Source organism: Chiloscyllium plagiosum, chromosome 28 (assembly GCF_004010195.1).
Source record: "Chiloscyllium plagiosum isolate BGI_BamShark_2017 chromosome 28, ASM401019v2, whole genome shotgun sequence".
Lineage (NCBI taxonomy): Eukaryota > Metazoa > Chordata > Chondrichthyes > Orectolobiformes > Hemiscylliidae > Chiloscyllium > Chiloscyllium plagiosum.
Genome location: NC_057737.1, coordinates 33,779,052 through 33,798,840, shown reverse-complemented (window position 1 = coordinate 33,798,840; position 19,789 = coordinate 33,779,052). Strand labels below are relative to the sequence as shown.

The window sequence follows — 19,789 nt, the reverse complement described above, 5'->3', positions numbered from 1 at the left end:
GCGACTGTCTGTATGGAGTTTGCACATTCTCCCAGTGTCTCAGTGGGCTTCTTCCGGGTATTCCGGTTTCCTCCCACATTCCAAAGATGTGCAGGCCAGATGAATTGGCCATGCTAAATTGTCCACAGTTGTTAGGTACATTAGTCAGAGGGTTACTCTTCGGATGGTCGGTGTGGACTTACTGGGTCAAAGGGCCTGTTTCCACACTGTAAGGAATCTAATCTACATTCAAATCCAAATATGTTATCCAATTAGAGTAATCAATTCACCATTAACAGCAATCATGGAACTTAGACTATTAAATTGTATGACTAACAAAATCAAATGGAGACACATAGAAATCTTTATTCCCTGTTGTTACTTATTTTAGGTAGACACTATGGACAAATACATTTTGAACATCTGAAAAATCAATGACCACTAATAATGTAATTAACGCACATAGTCATCAATATCCCTGGCAAATTTTCCACGAGAATAATATTCATACTCCCTTTTCTCCCTTTCTTCATCTAATGCTTTTCTGGTTCTGTGTGCATGTTGCTTCAATTTCATTTTTGGCTCCTCATAATCAATATCGGAATCTTCGTCGTCATCATCCTCATCTTCATCCTCATCATAATCCTCATTGCCATCTAAATTCCTCTTTTCCTTCTCGTAATAACCACCAGCAGGAATTCTTCCATCAACAGCCCTCTTTGTCTTCTCATAATAGTCATCAACATCTTTTATGGCTTGCACTTGGAATACTAGAAAACAAAATAGGGTAATCTAAAAAAATTACACACAAAGCTTAAATGTATTTTATGATTTAAAAAAATTCCTGAAATTTCAAATGATGCTTAATGTTAAAATATCTTGAAATATATTATATTTTAATTGAGGGCTGGCATGCTGTGCCAAAGTCCCTCTATCTGTCAATATTTTCATGTTGCCAGTTTTTCTTTGCTGAAGATGTAAGAGCTTTGGCAGCTTAGTTTCACAAATACTAATTATATTTAAGTGACAATTTTTGACACTTGCACATAGTTGTTTTCAACTGGAAAACATCACAAAAAATATCAATCCTTCTCTCATCTAACATCTATACTTTCTAAAAAGTAATACTGGAATGTTTCAAAACAGTATTTTGAAAAAGGATGATCCTAACTTGATAATACCTTTCTCTTCGTACATACTGATCAGCTTATACAGTATTTTTGCATTTGTTTTTGTTAAGTGTGCTGAACACATTCAAATATGTGTCACCAAACAAATTTCTAATGTGCAAATGATACAAGGTCAAAGTTTTGCCACATAACACTAATGAACTGTGGGTTAAAACTAAATGACAGGGCAGTGGAAGAAGGCTCCATGAACAACCCCACTAAAATTGATGATGAAAACTGATATTTGACTGCAAAAAGGCTGAAGCTCTTCATCCAGAATTATCAAGTTAATGGTCCTTGGTTCCATGTTCCAGTAGTCTTCACCATCACAAATACCAATTGTCATTCAATTTGAGTAATCCTGTTGTTCACATAGAAAAGTCAATGGAAGCTGACATTACTCTGACTACTTGTGTTCCAGCATGAACCACATCATTAGTTAAGTTTTTATAGTGCCAATAATAACACTGGTAAAAAACAGAGAAGTGAAAGAAGCAGCCAGATATTTGCCTTATGAAAAAAACCTAACCAGATAAATCACACTGCTCACCACAGTGATGGACCTGATCAAGTGCATCAAGTCACAGGACATTGTGGGGAGCTAGGGAAGAAATTGCAAGGACTGATTAGAGATAATCAACATGGCTTTACGTGTGGGAATCATGTCTAACAAATCTGATTCAGTTTTTTGAAGAAGTGTCCAAGAAGGTAGATGAAGGCAGAGCAGGAGATGTTGTCTACATGGACTTTAGCAAGCCTTTGACAAGGTTTCACATGGTAGACTGTTTAGTAAGATTAGATCATATGGGATCCAGGGAGAGCTAGCTAATTGGATACAAAATTGGCTTAATGGTAGAAGGTAGAGATGGTAGAGGGTTGTTGTTCAGACCGAAGGCCTGTGACCAGTGGTATGTCACAAAGATTGGTGCTGGGTCTACTGTTGTTAGTCATTTATATAAGGGGCATGGTTAGTAAGTTTGCAAAATTGGTGGTATAATAGACATAGAAGAAGGTTGTCTAGAAGTGTATTTTGGAGTGAATAAGGGATGGTTTTCTTGACCAATATATGGAGGAAGCAACTAGAGAGCAGACCATATTAAACCGGGTACTGTGTAATGAGAAGGGAATCATTGCCAATCTAGCTGTGCGAGATCCTTTGGGGATAAGCGACCATAACATGATGGAATTTTTTTTATCAAAGTGGAGTGAGATAGTTGATTCAGAGACTAGGGTGCTGAAGCTTAACAAAGGAAACTATGAAGATATAAGGCATGAGTTCCTTATGCAATGGCAAACATTCAAGGAATGCATGGGGCAAACTGCAACAACTGTCCAGCACAAAAGCAAAATGGGTAAGAGGGTCAATCCATGGATTACAAAGGAAGTTAGAGAGAGCATCTGATCCAAAAAAGAAACATATATAGATTGGCCAAGAAAAACAATAGGTCTGAGGATTTGGAGCAGTTTAAAACTTAGCAAAGAAGGACCAAGGGATTGATTAAGAAGGGTAAAATAGAGCAGGATAGTAAGCTTGCAGGGAACATAAAGACTGACACAAGGAATTCCTGAAGGTAAATGAAAAGAAAGAGATTAGTGAAGACAAATATAGGTCTCCTCCAGACAAAAACAGGGAATATATAATAGAGGACAAAGAAATGGGCTGAACAATTGAAGACATATTTTGGCTCTGTCCTCATAAAAGAGGACACAAATCAGATGCCAGAAATGTTGGAGAATGCAAGATTTAGTGAGAAGGAAGAACTTAGAGAGAACAATATTAATAGAGAAATAGTGCTGAGAAAATTGATAGGATTGAAGGCAGATAAATCTCCAGGGCCTGATAATCTACATCCCAGAATACTTAAGGAAGTGGCTCTAGAAACAGTGGATGCATTAGTGCTCATCTTCCAGGATTCTATAGACTTTGGAACAGTCCCTGCAGATTGGAGCTAACGTTATTTCAATAGTCAAAAAAGGGAGGTAGAGAGAAACCAGGGAATTATAGACCAGTAAGCCTAACATTGCTAGTGGAGAAAATTCTCAAATCCATTATCAAGGACTTTAAAGAATCCATTATCAAGGAGCATTTAGGAAGCAGTGGCAAAATCAGACAAATTCTGCATGGATTTATGAAGGGGAAATCACGCTTGACAAATCTGTTGGAATTCTATGAAGATGTAACTAGTAGAGCTGACAAGGGGCAACCAATTGATGTGGTATATTTGGACTTTCAGAAAGCATTTGACAAAGTCCCGCATAAGACATTTTTGTTCAAGATTAAAGCACATGGGATCAGGAAAAGTGTATTAAGATGGATAGAAAATTGGTTGGCAGAGGTGAAACAAAGAGGAGGAGTTAATGGGTTCTTTTCAAATTGGCAGACAGTAACTAGTGGGGTGCTACAGGGATTGGTGCTGGGACCCCAGCTATTCACAATATATATTATTGATTTGGATGAGGGAACAAAATGTAACATTCAAAGTTTGTAGATGATACCAACTTGGGTGGGGTGGGGGAGGGGTGAACTGTGATGAGGATGCGGGGATGCTTTAGCATGATCTGGACAGATTGGGTAAGTGGGCAAATCAATGGCAGATACAGTATAATTTGGATAAATATGAAGTTATTCACTTTGGAAGCAAAAGCAAGAAGGCAGGTTACTACTTGAATGGCTATAAATTGGAAGAGGGGAGCGTGCAGCAGGACCTGGGTGTCCTTGTGCACCAGTCACTGAAGGTAGGTATGCAGGAGCATTAGGTGGTAAAGAAGGCAAATGGTTTGTTGGTCTTCTTTGCAAGAGGCTTCGAGTACAGGAGCAGGGATGTTGCAGTTACACAGGACTTTGGTGAGGCTGCACCTAGAATACTGTGTGCAGTTGTGGTCTCTTTTTCTGAGGAAGGATGCCCTTGCTCTCGAGGGAAGGTTTACCAGGCTGAATCCGGGGATGGCAGGACTGATGCATAAGAAAAGATTGACGAGGTTACGATTGTTTTCGCTGAAGTTCAGACGAATGAGATAGGGGGATCTCACAGATACTTATAAAATTCTAACAGAAATGGACAGGGTAGATGTAGGGAGGATGTTCCCGATGGTGGGTGTGTCCAGAACTAGGGGTCACAGTCTGAGGATTCAGGGTGGACCATTTAGGATGGAGATGAGGAGACATTTCTTCACCCAAAGAGTGGTGGGCCTGTGGAATTCAGTGTCACAAAAAGGAGTTGATGCCAAAACATTGAATGCATTCAAGGGTGGCTAGATATAGCACTTGGAGCCTGTTTCTCTGCTCTATGACTCTATGAATGATCTTCAGAACCCATTACAGCTTTTATCCAGATATGGATGCAAGCTGAGTTCCAAATGAGGCAACAGTATTTGTACTTGGCATTAAGACAGCATTCTACCAACTGTGGCACCAAGAAATTCTAGTCAGTCAGTAAATATAGTTCGTGTTCTTCCCAGCATGATCCTCTACCCAACCATGTTCTGCACACTTTATGGTGACGTTGTGAGGTTAGATTTGGGCTGTTCACTTATCAATATAGTTAAGCTCCATTTACAATTCTTCAAAATGAAGCAGCAGCCAGAAATTCAGCTGTTTAAATGCCCTTTCTATATGACCGAATCAAAGGCTAGGTATTCTACACTCCTAACTCTCCAAAGCACCTCTATCAGCTACGAGGCACAATCTTTAGATATGATATGGAAATTTCTTCACTTGCCTTGATAGGTCATAGAGTCATAAAGTCCTGCAGCACCGAGACAGGTCCTTTGGCCCAAACTGGTCCACACTAACCAAAATGTCCATTCATGCTAAATCCATTTCCCTGCACTTGGCCCATTTCCTTCTCATCCTTTCCTCTCCATGCATTTTTCCAAATGCCTTTTAAATGTTGTTAATGTATCTGTCTCAACCACTTCTGCTGGCAGTTCATTCCATACGCGTACCACCCTCTGTGTAAGAATGTTACCCCTCAGGCTCCCTTTTATTCTTTCCTCTCTAACCTTAAATTGATGCCCTCTAGTCCTCGATTCCCCAACCCTGGGAAAAAGACTGAATGCATTCACACCTTCCATGCCTCACATGATCTTATATACTTGCATAAAGCCCTCTCATAGTCTCCTACGCTCTAAAGAAAAAAATTCCTCGCTTGTCCAACTTCTCCTTATATCTCAGACCATTGAGTCCAGGCAACATTCTTGTAGATTTCTTCTGGCCTCTTTCCAGTTTAATAATATCCTTCCTATAACAAGGTGACCAAAACTAAATACAATACTCCAAGTGCAGCCTCACCAACATCCTGTACAACTGCATCATAACTTCTCAACTTCTAAACTCAATGCCCTGACTGAAGGCCAGTGTGCCAAAAGTCTTCTTCATTGCCCTGTCTACCTGTGACTCCACTTTCAGAGAACTGAGCACCTGAACTCCAAGATCCCTCTGTTCCACTACACTCCTTAAGGCTCTACCATTCACCTTGATTTTACCTTCCAAAATGCAAGACCGCAAACCTATCTATATTAAACTTCATTTGCCATTCTCAGCCCACTTCCCCAGCTGATCAATGGCCTGCTGCAATTTCTGATAACCTCCCTCATTGTCATAAATACCACCTATTTTAGTGTCACCAGCAAATATACTAATCACACCTTATACGTTCTCATCCAAAACATTGAAATCGATAACAAACAATAATGGGCCCAGCACCGACCCCAGAGGCACTCCACTTAATTACAGGCCTCCGGTCCAAAAAGCATCCTTCCACTGTTACTCTCTGCATCCTACCATCAAGCCAATCTTGAGGGTAGGAATTTGTCAGCTCGCCCTGGATTCCATGCGATCTAACCTTCCAGAGCAGCCTACCATGTGGAACCTTATCAAAGACCTTACTGAAATCCATGTAGACTATGTCTACCACCCTGTCCTCATCAACCTTCCTGGTCACTCCATCAAATTTGTGAGGCATGAGCACCCACTCACAAAACTATGCTGGCTAATCATAATCAAACCCTGTCTTTCCAAATGCATGTATGTCTTGTCCCTCAGAATCTTCTCAAGTAACTTACCCACCACAGACGTTAAGTTTACTGGTTTACAGTTCCCAGGCTTTTCTTTGCAGCCCTACTTGAATAATGGCACAACATTCGCTACCCTCCGGTCTTCTGTGATATCACCCATGGCTAACTATGATGCAAAAATATCAGATAGGGCCCTGCAATTTCCTGTCCGGCCTCTTGCAGTGTTCTTGGATATATCTGGTCAGGACCAGGAGATTTATCCATCTTCATACAATCTAATATATCCAACACTACCTTTACTGACCCCAAGATATCACCACTAATTTCCCCAAGTTTTAATGTCTTTCTCCATGATAAGCACAGAGGAGAAATATTGAGGACCTCGTCCCTCTCCTGTGGTATTACACATACAAGTCCACTTTGGTCCTTGAGGGGTCCTATTCTCTCTCTAGTTATTCTTTTCCTTTAAGATACTTGAAGTATCTATTTGGATTCACCCTAATCTCTCAGCCAAGGCCACCTCATGCTCCCTTTTCACCCTCCTGATTTTCTTCTTCAGTCAATTCCTGTATTCCCTGCATACCTCCAGGGATTCCCGTGATCCCCGCTGCCAGTACCTGAGCCATGCCTCCTCCTCTTTTCTGGTCAAAGCCTCAATATCTCTTGTCATCCAGGGTTCCCTATGCCTGCCAACCTTGCCCTACATTCTCTTAAGGAACATACAGACCCTTAAGCTCGAGCTATCTGACTTTTAAAGGTCTCCCACTTGTCAGCGGGTCCCTTTGCCCGCAAGCAAACTACTCCAATCAATGCCTGCAAGCTCCTGTCTAATTCCATCAGAATGTACCTTGTCCCAGTTTCAAACTTGAATCTGTGGACCAGTTTCATCTCTTTCCATGACTATTTTAAAATTAATAGAACTCTGGTTACTGGTCCCAAAGTGCTCCCCTATTGTCTCCTCCTTCACCTGTCCTGCCTTATTTCCCAAGACTAGGTCGAGGTTGGCCCCTTCCTGACTAGGACCCTCTATATACTACTTGAGGAAATTTTCCTGAATACACTTAACAAATTCTAACCCATCTAAGCCCATCTATATAAATAGGAAGGTTTTGGAGGAATATAGGCCAGGTGCTGGCAGGTGGGACTAGATTGTGTTGGGATATCTGGTTGACATGGATGAGTTGGACCGAAGGATCGGTTTCTGTGCTGTACAGTTCTATGACTCTATAACCATGTTGCTCCTGCAAGTCTCCCCAGTATCCCTATGTATTTGTTCCTCTAATTCCCATTGACTATTTGATGGCCTATAGTACCATCCCAATAATGTCACCATCACTTTCTTATTTCTTAGCTCCACCCACAAAGCCTCACTGAATTGATCCTTCAGTTATTTCATCTCTGACTGCAGCTGTGATACTCGCCTTAATCGAACATGCCTAAATCACCTGTACTCTGGCATATTAAGCTGCCAGTCCTGTCCCTCACTTAGCCATGTCTCTAAAACGGCTATAATATCCCTGTCCCATGTACCTGTCCATGCCTTGAGTTCATCTCACCTGTCAGCTCTCCTGCATTGAAATGAGTGCAATTTATTCCAACAGGCATTCATTGTTCCCTGTAGTATTCCAGCCTCACCTATCTCTTCAACTGATTATTTCTGATTACTATATCTCCTTTGAGCCTCGATATTTGCCTCCCTGCTGTTGAGGATCCCACCCCCTGCCAATCTAGTTAAACCCTCCCTTGCAGCACTCGCAGACCTGGCCATCAAGAGATTGGTCCCCGTCCAGTTCAGGTGCAATCAGTCCCTCTTGAACAGGGCACGTCCGCCCCAGAAAAGATCCCAATGATCTAAAAATCTGAATCCCTTCTCCCCACACCAATTCTTTAGCCACGCGTTCATCTACCATAGCCTTCTGTTCTTACCCTCACTAGCATGTGGCACTGGAAGTAATCCGGTGATTATCACCTAGATCCTGGTTTTTAGCTTTATTCCGAGCTCTCTATAATCACTGCAGAACGTAATCTCTATTTCTACCTGTGTCATTTGTGCCAACGCGCACAATGACTTCTAGCTGCTCACCCTCCCTCTTGAGAACATTCTGCAGATGGTCTGAGACATCCTGAAACCAGGGAGGCAACACACCATCCTGGATTTCCGTTTTCAGCCACAGAATCTCCTATCTGGCCTCTTAACTATCGAGTCTCCTATCACTAAGGTCCTGTTTACCTTTACCCTTTCCTACTGTGCCTCAGAGCCAGTCGCACTGCCACCAATGGCGATTGTTGCTTTCCTCTGAATGGTCATTCCTCCCCCCCCCCAAAAGGTGGAATAGATGGACAGATTTAAGCATTCTTTCCTATTCCTGTAAATAATAATAGGAACGACAGAAAAGTGATAGAGTTGCTTGATGTTGTGGTGCAAAGATAACAATCTGTCCTTGAACGTCAGCAAAACCAAAGGGCTGATCATCTACATCAAGGAGCTGAAGTGGAGAGGGTAAAGAGCGTTAAGTTCCTAGGAGTGATGATAACCAACAATCTATCCTGGTCTTCCCACACAGATGCAACAGTCAAAAAGGCACAACAATGCCTCTTCCTCCTCAGGAAGCTTAGGAAATTCAGCATGTCCATAAGACCCCTCTCTAACTTTTACAGATGCACCACAGAAAGCATTCTGAGTGCATCACGGCTTGGTATGGTAACTGCTCTGTCGAGAACTGTAAGAAACTTCATAAACTTGTGTACGCAGCCCAGACGATCATAAAAGCCAGCGTTCCATCCATGGACTCCATCTACACTTCTCGTTGCTGTGGCAGCCAGCATCAAAGACGCCGCCCACCCCAGTTATTCTCTCTTCAAACCTCTTCCGTCAGACAGAACATACAAAAGCCTCAACACACATCCAACAGGTTCAAGAACAGCTTCTTCCCTGTTGTTTTAGACTGAAAAGACCTCTCTAATTTCAAATCTAATTCTGATCTTGCTTTTGTGCACCTCCTGTGCAGCCATAACCTTTATGCTTTGCTCTGTTTAAACACTATTATCTGCATGTTCTTATGTGTTATGATCTGCCTGTACTGCACGTAAAACAAAACTTTTCACTGTACTTAAGTACGTGACAAAAACAAATCAATAAATAAATCAATGCCAACATCATAATCATTGTACATTAACTGTACAATGAAATGCCAAATCTACAGTTATAGTCCAAGTTTTGTTGTAACTCAGAAAAAACGTCAACTCCAATTGGTTGAGGCAGTGCCATGGAGAGTACACCAGCTCTCTCCTTTTGCCCTCCACTTTTATTTAACTGAAAGAGGTGCAATGCCTGCAATTTATTTTTAGTTTACGGGGGGGGGGGGGTCAGGGCCCTGTATATGAGTAAGTGTAGCTTCATGCAAGCATGAGTAAGCCACTTCATGGTAAGGATCACTTTGTGAGGTCCACTTTTGATTTTAAATTGGGTTTTTGTATAACTGGAAAGAATACGTTCAGACATCGTGCCTTTTTCAATTAAACAAAAATATGGGGAGAATGGTTCCCTGGCATATTTTCCATTATTACACTTCTATCAATCAGAGTCTGCTTGTCAATCAGTCAGCACCTTCCTCTCATGCAGCATAAATTGTTGCTTGCTTTAAATTTTGGTATTCTTGTCTTTTTCCTGATCAATGCAAGATGGAAAGCTTTGATATTATGTCCTTTTTCTTAGCAATACAGCAATTAATTTTTTTTTGTAAGCCATTTTTGCCTGGGATATTCATTTACTTGCCTGGTAAAGGTGCTCTGTAGAGAATTGGGCTTCATTAATCCCATGTCACATTCTTTAGCGCAGATGGATGCCGGACCCCAGCCTGAGAAAGCAGGCAGTTAAGTTTGATGATCTCACCAATTGGTGTCCCATAATCCCTTGTAGTTTGTTCATGCACCAGCCTCGAACCTTTCTGCAGCATTTCAGTTAGTGATCTAGAAACCAGACAAAATAATCTAGGAAGGAAGATATTAGGCCAACCAGAAGAAAGAATATTGCAGTGAAGGGTTGGGATGGTATGTGAGGAACAGTGACAAGCAAAATTCAAAATGGTGTACTTCAGTGAGGAATATTTTTTTAAAAATGTTGGTGCTTCACTAATTCTAAAACATCCTTTTCAGTAGGTGATGCAAAGTAAGGCAAAATAAACCAGGCTTGGGTGAAGGGCAAATGAATTTCACAGCTGAGATGCAGATGAATGCAACAGGCTATTTGTATGAGAAATTGCTTGCTTGGATGCTTCAGAACTCTTCAGTTTGAATAAAACAAACGCTTAGAACATCAAAACAATTGTTTGAAAAGTAATTCACAAGCCAAGATTGAAACTTTAATTCTAACCTGTTTAGTAAACACAAGCACTTAACAGGTAATGAGTATGAATGTGAGGTGCACAGAAAAACCTACCTAAAGAACTGAAAAGAAAGGAATTTGATTGAAAGTGCATCCATCTCAACACCGGACTGAAAATTACTTGGTCACTGTTGAGTGCCAAATGTATGCAGGGACACTACTTGTGTCTACAAAGAGACTCAAGAAGGCATTAATTTAATAACAGCGATGCTGCTTATTAACAAGACTATCTAGATTTAAGCTGTTTTGGATGCCACCTCTGTCCCAAGTAAGAACTTAGAAACAAAAGAAGCACTCCTGCATCCTCTGCCTGCAAATTGAGTAAGCACAGAATAACTTACTTAGTCTTTTTGATAGTCTCATGCAGTTCCTTGTAGATGCTCTGGTTAACTTGGTGTAGATCTGAAGAAACTAGTCAGAACCTGTGAGTGCAAGCTGCAACTACTTTTCATAAATTCAGAAAATGGATTGTGAACATAGTGCATGATCTTCATTTAAATAAAGGACACAAATTGGATGCAAATTGTTGTACCACAAAATTTGTCACCATTGCACCCAAAAACTGGGTAGACAGTATTCTAACGTCTCACTCATTGTCTCTGTGCATCTAAAAGACATTGAGAATTCATTTAAGATCTATAAGCAGAGAATAGGATGTTGGATTCCATGTAGGAATGGAAACATTTTAATGCCAAGCAGATATAGGTCAAATGGTGCCTATATCTAGATATTTAAAGGACTGAATTTTTTTTTAGAATCTACTCATGGAAGATTTCTTGTAGTTTGTGTTTGTAATTTTTAAAAAGCTTATATAACCAATGTTTATTGGACAGGATAAGTTGTTGATTTCAATTATACACTAAACAAGATTGTAGTTCTTGATACTATGCACAGTGAAGCTTCAATTAAGCAGGAATAGGCCTTAATAAGTTCAAATACCTTTGAAGTGGAAGTACTTCTGACAAGGACAACTAAATAAAATTACACCATCAATATAAAGGGAACAACAGGTAGCCATTAGAAATACTAAGTTTTTGCCCATACTTATTTTCTGCTCTGAATGGAAAATAGATCACGAAGGTAAAACAGAAAAGATTCATGGCGAGCTTGATCTTCTCAGCTGACAACTAAAAGCTACTGACAACTCAAAATCAGCAGGCATATCAGGAGTAAAGATTGTTTCCAGGCAACAGCTTAAATTTGGAGAAAAAATTCTTTCTGTCCAAACCAACAGGACAAGAAATTATGACTTGTTGAAAGGATGAATAATAAGGGCATAGCATAAATCATTATAGAATGAGAGACCTTGAGATACAGAAGATATCTGGTCATTTAGTACATGTGCAGTAAACTATATTGAAATTAAAGTAGTGCAAGGTTGCTTGCTTGAATCTTATGGGAAAAGTGGTAACTATTGAGCAGACAAGCACCAATGAAAAATTGTTCATAACCATGAATCAATATGATCAAGTGTTTCTCCAGTTTCTCTGAAAAAAAATGCATTACCACACAGCAAAGCATTTACGCTTCAAGAACATGCAAAAGGCAGTTTTAAATTTACGAAACACTGGCAAACCTTAAGTTTTTCATGCTCGAAAGGAAATGCTCAAAATGTAAACTCAGGAATATAAGCAGTAATAAATGGTATGTTAAGAGTAATTCTAGAAAATTAAACTGAAATAGTAAAACAAGGGACACTAATAAATTGCAAATTTAGAATTTCTACACGAGAGCTCTTTATTCATATAAACAGTAATAAATATATGTAATAGGTTCTGATACAGTCCTGGAGACAAAAATCCTGGATTTATTTATGGTTGCTCCTACGAATAGATGACCATGCAACTTTTTCTAGAAAGATGAGTAAAATGCCCAATGTCTTTCCTTTCTAGTATTTATCTTGTCAACTATGGACCGCTTAGACTGAAGGGTCTTTTTCTGTGCTGTATGACTCAATGACTTTATAGGAGAAAGTGAGGTCTGCAGATGCTGGAGATCAGAGCTGAAAATGTGTTGAAAATGTAGGAAGTTGATCAGAGTTGAAAATGTAGGAAGTAGTTACAGGGCATTTTGAAAGTAGGTATATTCAAGCACAGTCAGCATCAAATTATAGAGAAAAATTTTATTTGATCATTTATCTGCCACTTTTTTCCCCACTTATCTCTACCCTTTTCTGATTTCCATGACAGACTTACAACTTGCTTTCACATCTATCTTTATATCTATACTAATACATTCTTTTCTGTTAGTTAATCAATCTTCTAAGCTTGATGACATATTACCACATACATTAAGGGATTTTATCATGTAGTAATCCTTCGCGGCACCTCATTGAATACCTTTTGAAATTTAAATGCATAATATTTCTGTGTTCCTCTTCAACAAACTTATTGCATCCTCAGAAAGCCCAAATTAAATGATCAAATACAACTTTTCTCTATAATTTGATGCTGACTGTGCTTGATTATACCTACTTTCAAAATTCCCTGTAACTACTTCCTACACTTTTCCAGTGAGATGTTCAGCTTACTAACCTGTAGCTTCTTAGTTTCTATCTCCTTTAATTCTTGAATAGGAGTTTTCTACTAATGGTTTTTAATCCACTGGGATCTTTCCTGAGCTTAGGGATGTTTTACAAGATTGCCACCGATGAATCAACTAGCTCTGCAACCTCTTTTTTCAAGACCTGAAGATGCAGGACAGGTCTGAAGGTCTTGTCAGCATTTCATTCCAAAAAACTGTCAAGTAGTTTATCTCTAGTAATAATATTTAAGCTTCCACCTCTCTTTTATATGCAGGCCACTATTATTCAGATGCTTTTACTTTATTCTATCATGTATGCAAATGCACCCCTCACACTTACAGGTCACCCTTCACCAGTGCCAGAGAGTAGGGAACCTCAAGAATGCTAATGGAAAATTTTTGTACTGTGTTGCTTTATTACTGGCACTTAGCTTGCTATTCATTGAAGATTATCAAGGGTTGATTTTAGCTTAGAAAAAAGTGGATTTTAGATTAGAAAACCTAGATTGAAACTTTTTAGGCAGTTTGGAAGACACCTGACTTAGGTCAGAAGCAAATACGTTTTCTCTCCCAAAAGAGTAGCATACAGTTACATCAGAAGAAAAGTTTCATTGGTGCAATTGCCTTACTAGGTGTGTTTAGTTCAAAATTTGCAGTTTATTAAAGAGTTGAGCAAGTCTATGTTCTTTTGTGAGCATTAGTGTAAGGAGACTTCATAACTCACAGAAAAGAATGGAGGATCAGTTATGTTGAATTTAAAGATTTAATCTTTAAATGTCATAGAAGGGTAATTGCTCTGGATTTGAATTGCTGCAAATTAATGGTATTGTAAAATAGAATGACACATTGTTTTGCTGGGTATTGAGATGTTTTTCTAACTGCTTACCTTTTTTTTGTCTTTTGTTGAATAAACTCTGTTGTGAAAAACTCTGCAGCTTGTGCGACTACCATACAAACACAGGCAAAGAAACCTCTGGCTGATTACGAATGACCTGCCTCCTTAGCTGATGAATCCTCTATGTCGAGCACCAGATGGAAGAACTACTGAGGGTGGCAAGACCATGGAATGCACATAAATGCCCAGCCCCAGGAATGATTCAGTAGTACTGGTACTGCCTAGGCTGTCTGAGTCTTGATGGACACAGGTGCTACTCAGGGCCGGCAGCAGGGGTTGACAAAACTAATAAGAGGGAAGAACCTATTTGTATAGGCAGTTCATAACTGTAAGGAGAAAGTGAGGACTGCAAATGCTGGAGATGAGAGCTGAAAAATGTGTTGCTGGAAAAGTGCAGCAGGTCAGGCAGCATCCAAGGAGCAGGAGAATCGACGTTTCGGGCATAAGCTCTTCCCAAAACATCGATTCTCCTGCTCCTTGGATGCTGCCTGACCTGCTACGCTTTTCCAGCAACACATTTTTCAGTTTATAACTGTATCTGTCCATGTCAATATTGGTAGGAATGATCACCACACATTCCTTGTGAAGACAACATCTCATCTTCACCTGAGGATACCTCCACCATGCTCTGTGGTATTATTACTGTGGTTAAAGTTCTAGCAATTCAAAACTAGGCATCCATGAGGTGTTCTGGGGCCATCAAAGGAAGCAGAATTGTATATGACCACAAGCTGTTACCTAATGGATGGCATATCACCTTCTACTATTATAACAAGGCCAGGGAATCAAGTTTGGTTCAGAAAAGAGTGCAGGACAGCATGCCAGAAGAAGCAACAGGCATACCTAAAAATGAGGCATAATTGAAACTACAACACAGGACTTTTAGGAAGTCAAACAACAGAAGCAGCACATGAAGGCAGAGTTAAGCAATCCCACAACAAGCTCTGTAGTCCTGCACATCCAGGCATAAAAGGTGATAGACAATTAAATAACTAACTGGTGGAGGGCGACTTGTCAAATATCCCCATCTTAATAATGAGGGAGCCAAGCACATTAGTGCAAAAAAGGAGACAGAATCATTTAGAACTAACAATGGGGGATCATGCTCAGCATCCTTTTGATGTTCACAGCATTCAACCAATTCCATGTGATAGCAAGAAATACTGAAGGCACTGGATACTCCAAAGGCTATGGGCCTCTTATAATATTCCAGCCGTAGTACTTGTCATTCTGAACATTTTGTCATTCTGAACACAGCTACTAACCAGAAAGTTGGAAAACTGTTCGGGATATCCTATACACAAAAATGAAACAAATACAACCTGGCCAAATACCATCAGTATACTCTCCATCATCAGCAAGATAATTGAAGGTGTCATTGAAAGTGCAACCAAACGGCACTTCTATACCAAAAACTCAGTCTGAGTTCCACCAGGGCCGTTCATCTCATGATGTAATTATAGCCTTGATTCAAACATGGATCAAAGAGGTGAACTCATAGCTAAGGAAAGAATGATTGCCTTTGATATTAAGGCAGCACTTGGCCAAGTGTGGCATCAAGGACTCCTAGCAGAGTCGAGACCAAAATTATTTACTGGATGCCGTCATTCCTAGCACAAAGGTAGACAATTGTGGGTTATCGTTGCAGGAGTTCCTCAGTGCAAATTCCAAGGTCCAACAAGCTTTAACCGCTTAACCCTTTAGTCAATCATAAGATCAGAAGTGAGGATGTTCTTTTATCATTGTACAATTTGCAAATGCTCAAATATTGAAGCAGTCTATACTCCATTGTTGGAAATCCAGGAAAATGTTCAGGATTGGAATGGTAAGTCAGAAATAACATTTGTGTGGCACATCACCAGGCAATAACAACTTCCAATGAGAGAGAAACTAATTATCTCTCCTTGACTTTTAATGGTATTTACATGATTAATATTCTGGGAATTTTCATTGACTAGAAACTGAACCTGACTGACCATGTAAATACTGCGGCTAGAACAGCAGGTCAGAGGCTGGCAATTCTAAGCCAGGTAATTGACCATCTCTCTTCCAAATCCTTTTCACCATCTTCAAGGCACAAGTCAGGAGTATGATGGAATACACTCCACTTGCCTGGATGCATGCCACTCCAACAACCTTTAAGAAATTTGACACTGTTCAATACAGAGTCTACTTTAAACAGTCATTCCCTCTACCACTGATGCATAGTGGCAATAGTGTGTATCAAATTGCAAGATACACGAGCAACTATCAAGCTTCCTCGATAGCACATTTTAGATCCGTGATCTACTTGGAAATCTATCACTGTTCCTTTTGTGTCACTGGGTCATAAAAGGAACAAGCAACAAAGGCTGGCCTACCTACATCCTGTGAAAGAATAATAAGTAGGAACATGATTCAACAAATAGAATGCACATTTAGGCTACTATGTTGAGATATTTTTGTACTTTTCTGAGAATCTTTAATATTTAGGTTTCTCAGGAAGTTTTGTATTTCACCTTGAAGAATTATAGTTCAAGAAAATAAATGCGTTGAAAGCTTATCAAATGCAAAGACTTCCAGGTTATGGTGATTGTTTGAGAAATGACAGAAAGACTGTCATTACCAATTTCTGTATTATAGTATAACTATAGAAGTCTTGCCTGTTAAGAAAGGCTCTACTTTGCACTTGATCAATATTTGGAGGGATAGGGAAGGGAGTAAGAGGGAATTGTGACATTTCTCACTGAAGACAAAGAATTCCATAATGAAACATTATGGAACATACATTTATGATGTAATCAAGTTCTTCAACTGCCTTCTGTCTCAGGTGGGGTCCAGCATCCATCTACTGTAAAGAATAGGACAGGATTAGTGAGGCACCAATATGAATACCAAACAGAAATGGCAGTGGTAGTGGTTTACAGGGGCTGCTACTGAGATGTTTCTGGAGGTTCTTGTAGATATTTAAATATTTTCTATGAATCTTTGCTGTTAGTCTGCTGAAAAAAGCTGGACAAAGCCAGAGGATTGGAAATATTGTAAGTTTGGTGCTAATTTGTTCAATAAATAAATGCCATCTGTTAAAAGTTTCATAAGTTAATTTTTCAACGTTAAATACATGTTAAAACACAATTAATCTAATACAAAATGCCACAACAGTAAAATAAAAAATTTAAGTTTGGAGCCCAGGTTGGCACTTATGTCGGATGTATTTGCTCATCTGGAGAGAAATGTAATTGGTTAAATTAGAAATAAACAAGAAATTCTAATAACGATCCCAGAATTAAAAACTGAACTTCACTTTAATAAATAGTGCTTTGAAATGCTCCTTAGTCATATCTGAGCAGCATTTATTTTTATGCATTTAATAGATGAAAATACCTGCAGCTAGGTCAATACTTTATCACTGATCCTTAATTGCCCACTGAGAGTCTGGACTCACATATAGGCCAGACTAGGTAAGGATCACATACCTTTCCTTCCTTAATAAATATTTATCTTGGGTTTTGGATTGCTATTCCAATGACATTACCAATTTGCTATCACCTCGATGGAGTTATGTACAATATTTTCTTTATATTGTCTTGTATGTGTCTTGGGAAACTTCAATCATTTTACAAGAATACTAATTAAAGTATTAACTTATGTCTTGAGTGAAACAAGGCCATTCAACCAATTCACTCATGATAGTAAGTCAATTATTCACATGAGGTTACCCACCCCCATGAACTCCCCACTTCCCTATAGTTTCAAGGTCTTTGCTATGAAATATTGACAATATATTGTTTGGTTAAGATAAAGTCTTAGTTTTGCCACTGTATTAAAGATGAACTTCTAAGTTGGGATTCACATTAGGTTAATATTTGTGCTTTTAAACCTATATTTCAAGAGCTAATCCATCTCTAATTCATAAAAAAAAGTCATCCACACATATAAAATGTCTTCATGAATTTGATTTGAGCAGTTTTCTACAAGCTGTGCGTTTACACTGAACCAGAGTGGCATTTTGGCTTGCTCTTCCATAAGGAGATTAGTACATCAGTTAGAATAATGTTTAGACAGAACTTTGAGCTCTTTAATTGTTGAAGCAGAATGAAATTCAATAAGTGGATGAAAGAAAAGAGGGTAAGGAGTATGGGAAGAGATGTTGTAGACATGATTCCTTGCTCGTTAGGGGGAAATCATAAAGAGTTTAGATCAGAGTGGAATCCCTACAGTGTGAAAACAGACCCTTCAGCCCAACAAGTCCATTCCGACCCTCCAAAGAGTAACCCAACCAGACCCATTCCCCTACCCTATTATTCTATATTTACCCCTAACTAATGTGCCTAACCTAAACATCCCTTAACAACTTAGCATGACCAATTCACCTAACCTGCGCTTCTTTAGGTTGTGGGACAAAACCAACGCAGACACAGGGTGAGTGTCTACACAGACCTCACCCAAGGCTGGAATCGAACCCGGGTCCCTGGTGCTGTGAGGCAGCAGTGCTAACCACCGAAACACCATTCTGTCCCACTGCATCTCCTTGAATGAAGACTGACTAGAGATTATTTATACAACTACTCTACCATTTCAGTTCCCCATTATATCCCCAGTTTCCTTTTTTCAGGGGCCAATATTCACCTTGACTTCTCTCTTCCTTTTTATATATTTAAAGTAGCTCTTGGCATCCACCTTGATATTACTTCCAAGTTCACATTCACAGCTTATCTTCTCCCTCTTTATTAGATTAGATTAGATTCGCTACAGTGTAGAAACAAGCCATTTGACCCCACCAGTCCACACCGACCCTCCGAAGAGTAACCCACCCAGACCCATTTCCCTCTGACTAACGTACCTGATACTACGGCAATTTAGCATGGCCAATCCACCTGACTGGCACATCTTTGGATTGTGGGAGGAAACCTGAACACCTGGAGGAAACCCACACAGACACAGGGAGGATGTGCAGACTCCATTCAAGATAGTTGCCCAAGGCTGAAATTGAACCCGGGTTCCTGGCGCTGTGAGACTGCAGTGCTAACCACTGAGCCATCATGCTGCCTTGGAAGAATTAGTGAAGTCTTTTACATTCTATAAGATCTTCTTGCCACACTACTACTTTGATGCACTCCAAGCATTTATTATTGTTCAGAGTAATGGCTTGGAAACTGGCCTTGTTTAAGACAGGCATAATTTTGAAGGCAATGTTGCTGAACTATTCACAACTCCGAGGTCCAGACTAATGCTGTAGGGGACAAATCTGACCAAAGCAGCTCCCTCCAAGCCACAAACTAATTAGACTTGGAACTATACTATCATTCTTTCACTGATGCTAGATCAAAATCCTGAAACTTCAACAACAGCAGTTTTTATACCTATGCCATTTGACAGAGCTTAAAAATGTGTTGCTGGAAAAGTGCAGCAGGTCAGGCAGCATCAAAGGAACAGGAGAATCGACGTTTCGGGCATAAGCCTGCAAGCGGGCATCAGAGCCGCCCTGCTTTTGCCACAGGGCTATGCCTACATCAGGAATTAATAAGAATTCATTTTGTGTTTTAAACAGCAGTCGTTTCGGGCTAAGCCTGCAAGCGGGCATCAGAGCCGCCCTGCTTTTGCCACAGGACTATGCCTACATCAGGAATTAATAAGAATTCATTTTGTGTTTTAAACAGCAGTCACAGCTTTAAACCCACAGAACTCAGCAGCTGCCGGTCCGCCCACGTGACCGGGAGATAGGAGACAGAGGACAGATCAAATCCACAGTATACCAACACTACCCATGACTCATAAACCAAAACTCTGGAATTAATTAATATGGAAACCCATCTCCTAATCACATCAAGAGACTGATATCAG

General features: G+C 39.9%; 1 protein-coding gene across 1 annotated transcript in view; it reads right to left on the bottom strand.

Moving 5' to 3' along the window:
- Positions 1–331: 331 nt before the first annotated feature.
- LOC122563832 (cytochrome b-c1 complex subunit 6, mitochondrial-like) overlaps positions 332–19,789 on the bottom strand; it is a 60,253-nt gene continuing 40,795 nt past the window's right edge. The window contains exon 3 of the mRNA XM_043718023.1: positions 332–749. Within this exon, the coding sequence (XP_043573958.1) occupies positions 433–749 (317 nt within the window). The 3' untranslated portion in view covers positions 332–432. The remainder of the gene's footprint in view (positions 750–19,789) is intronic.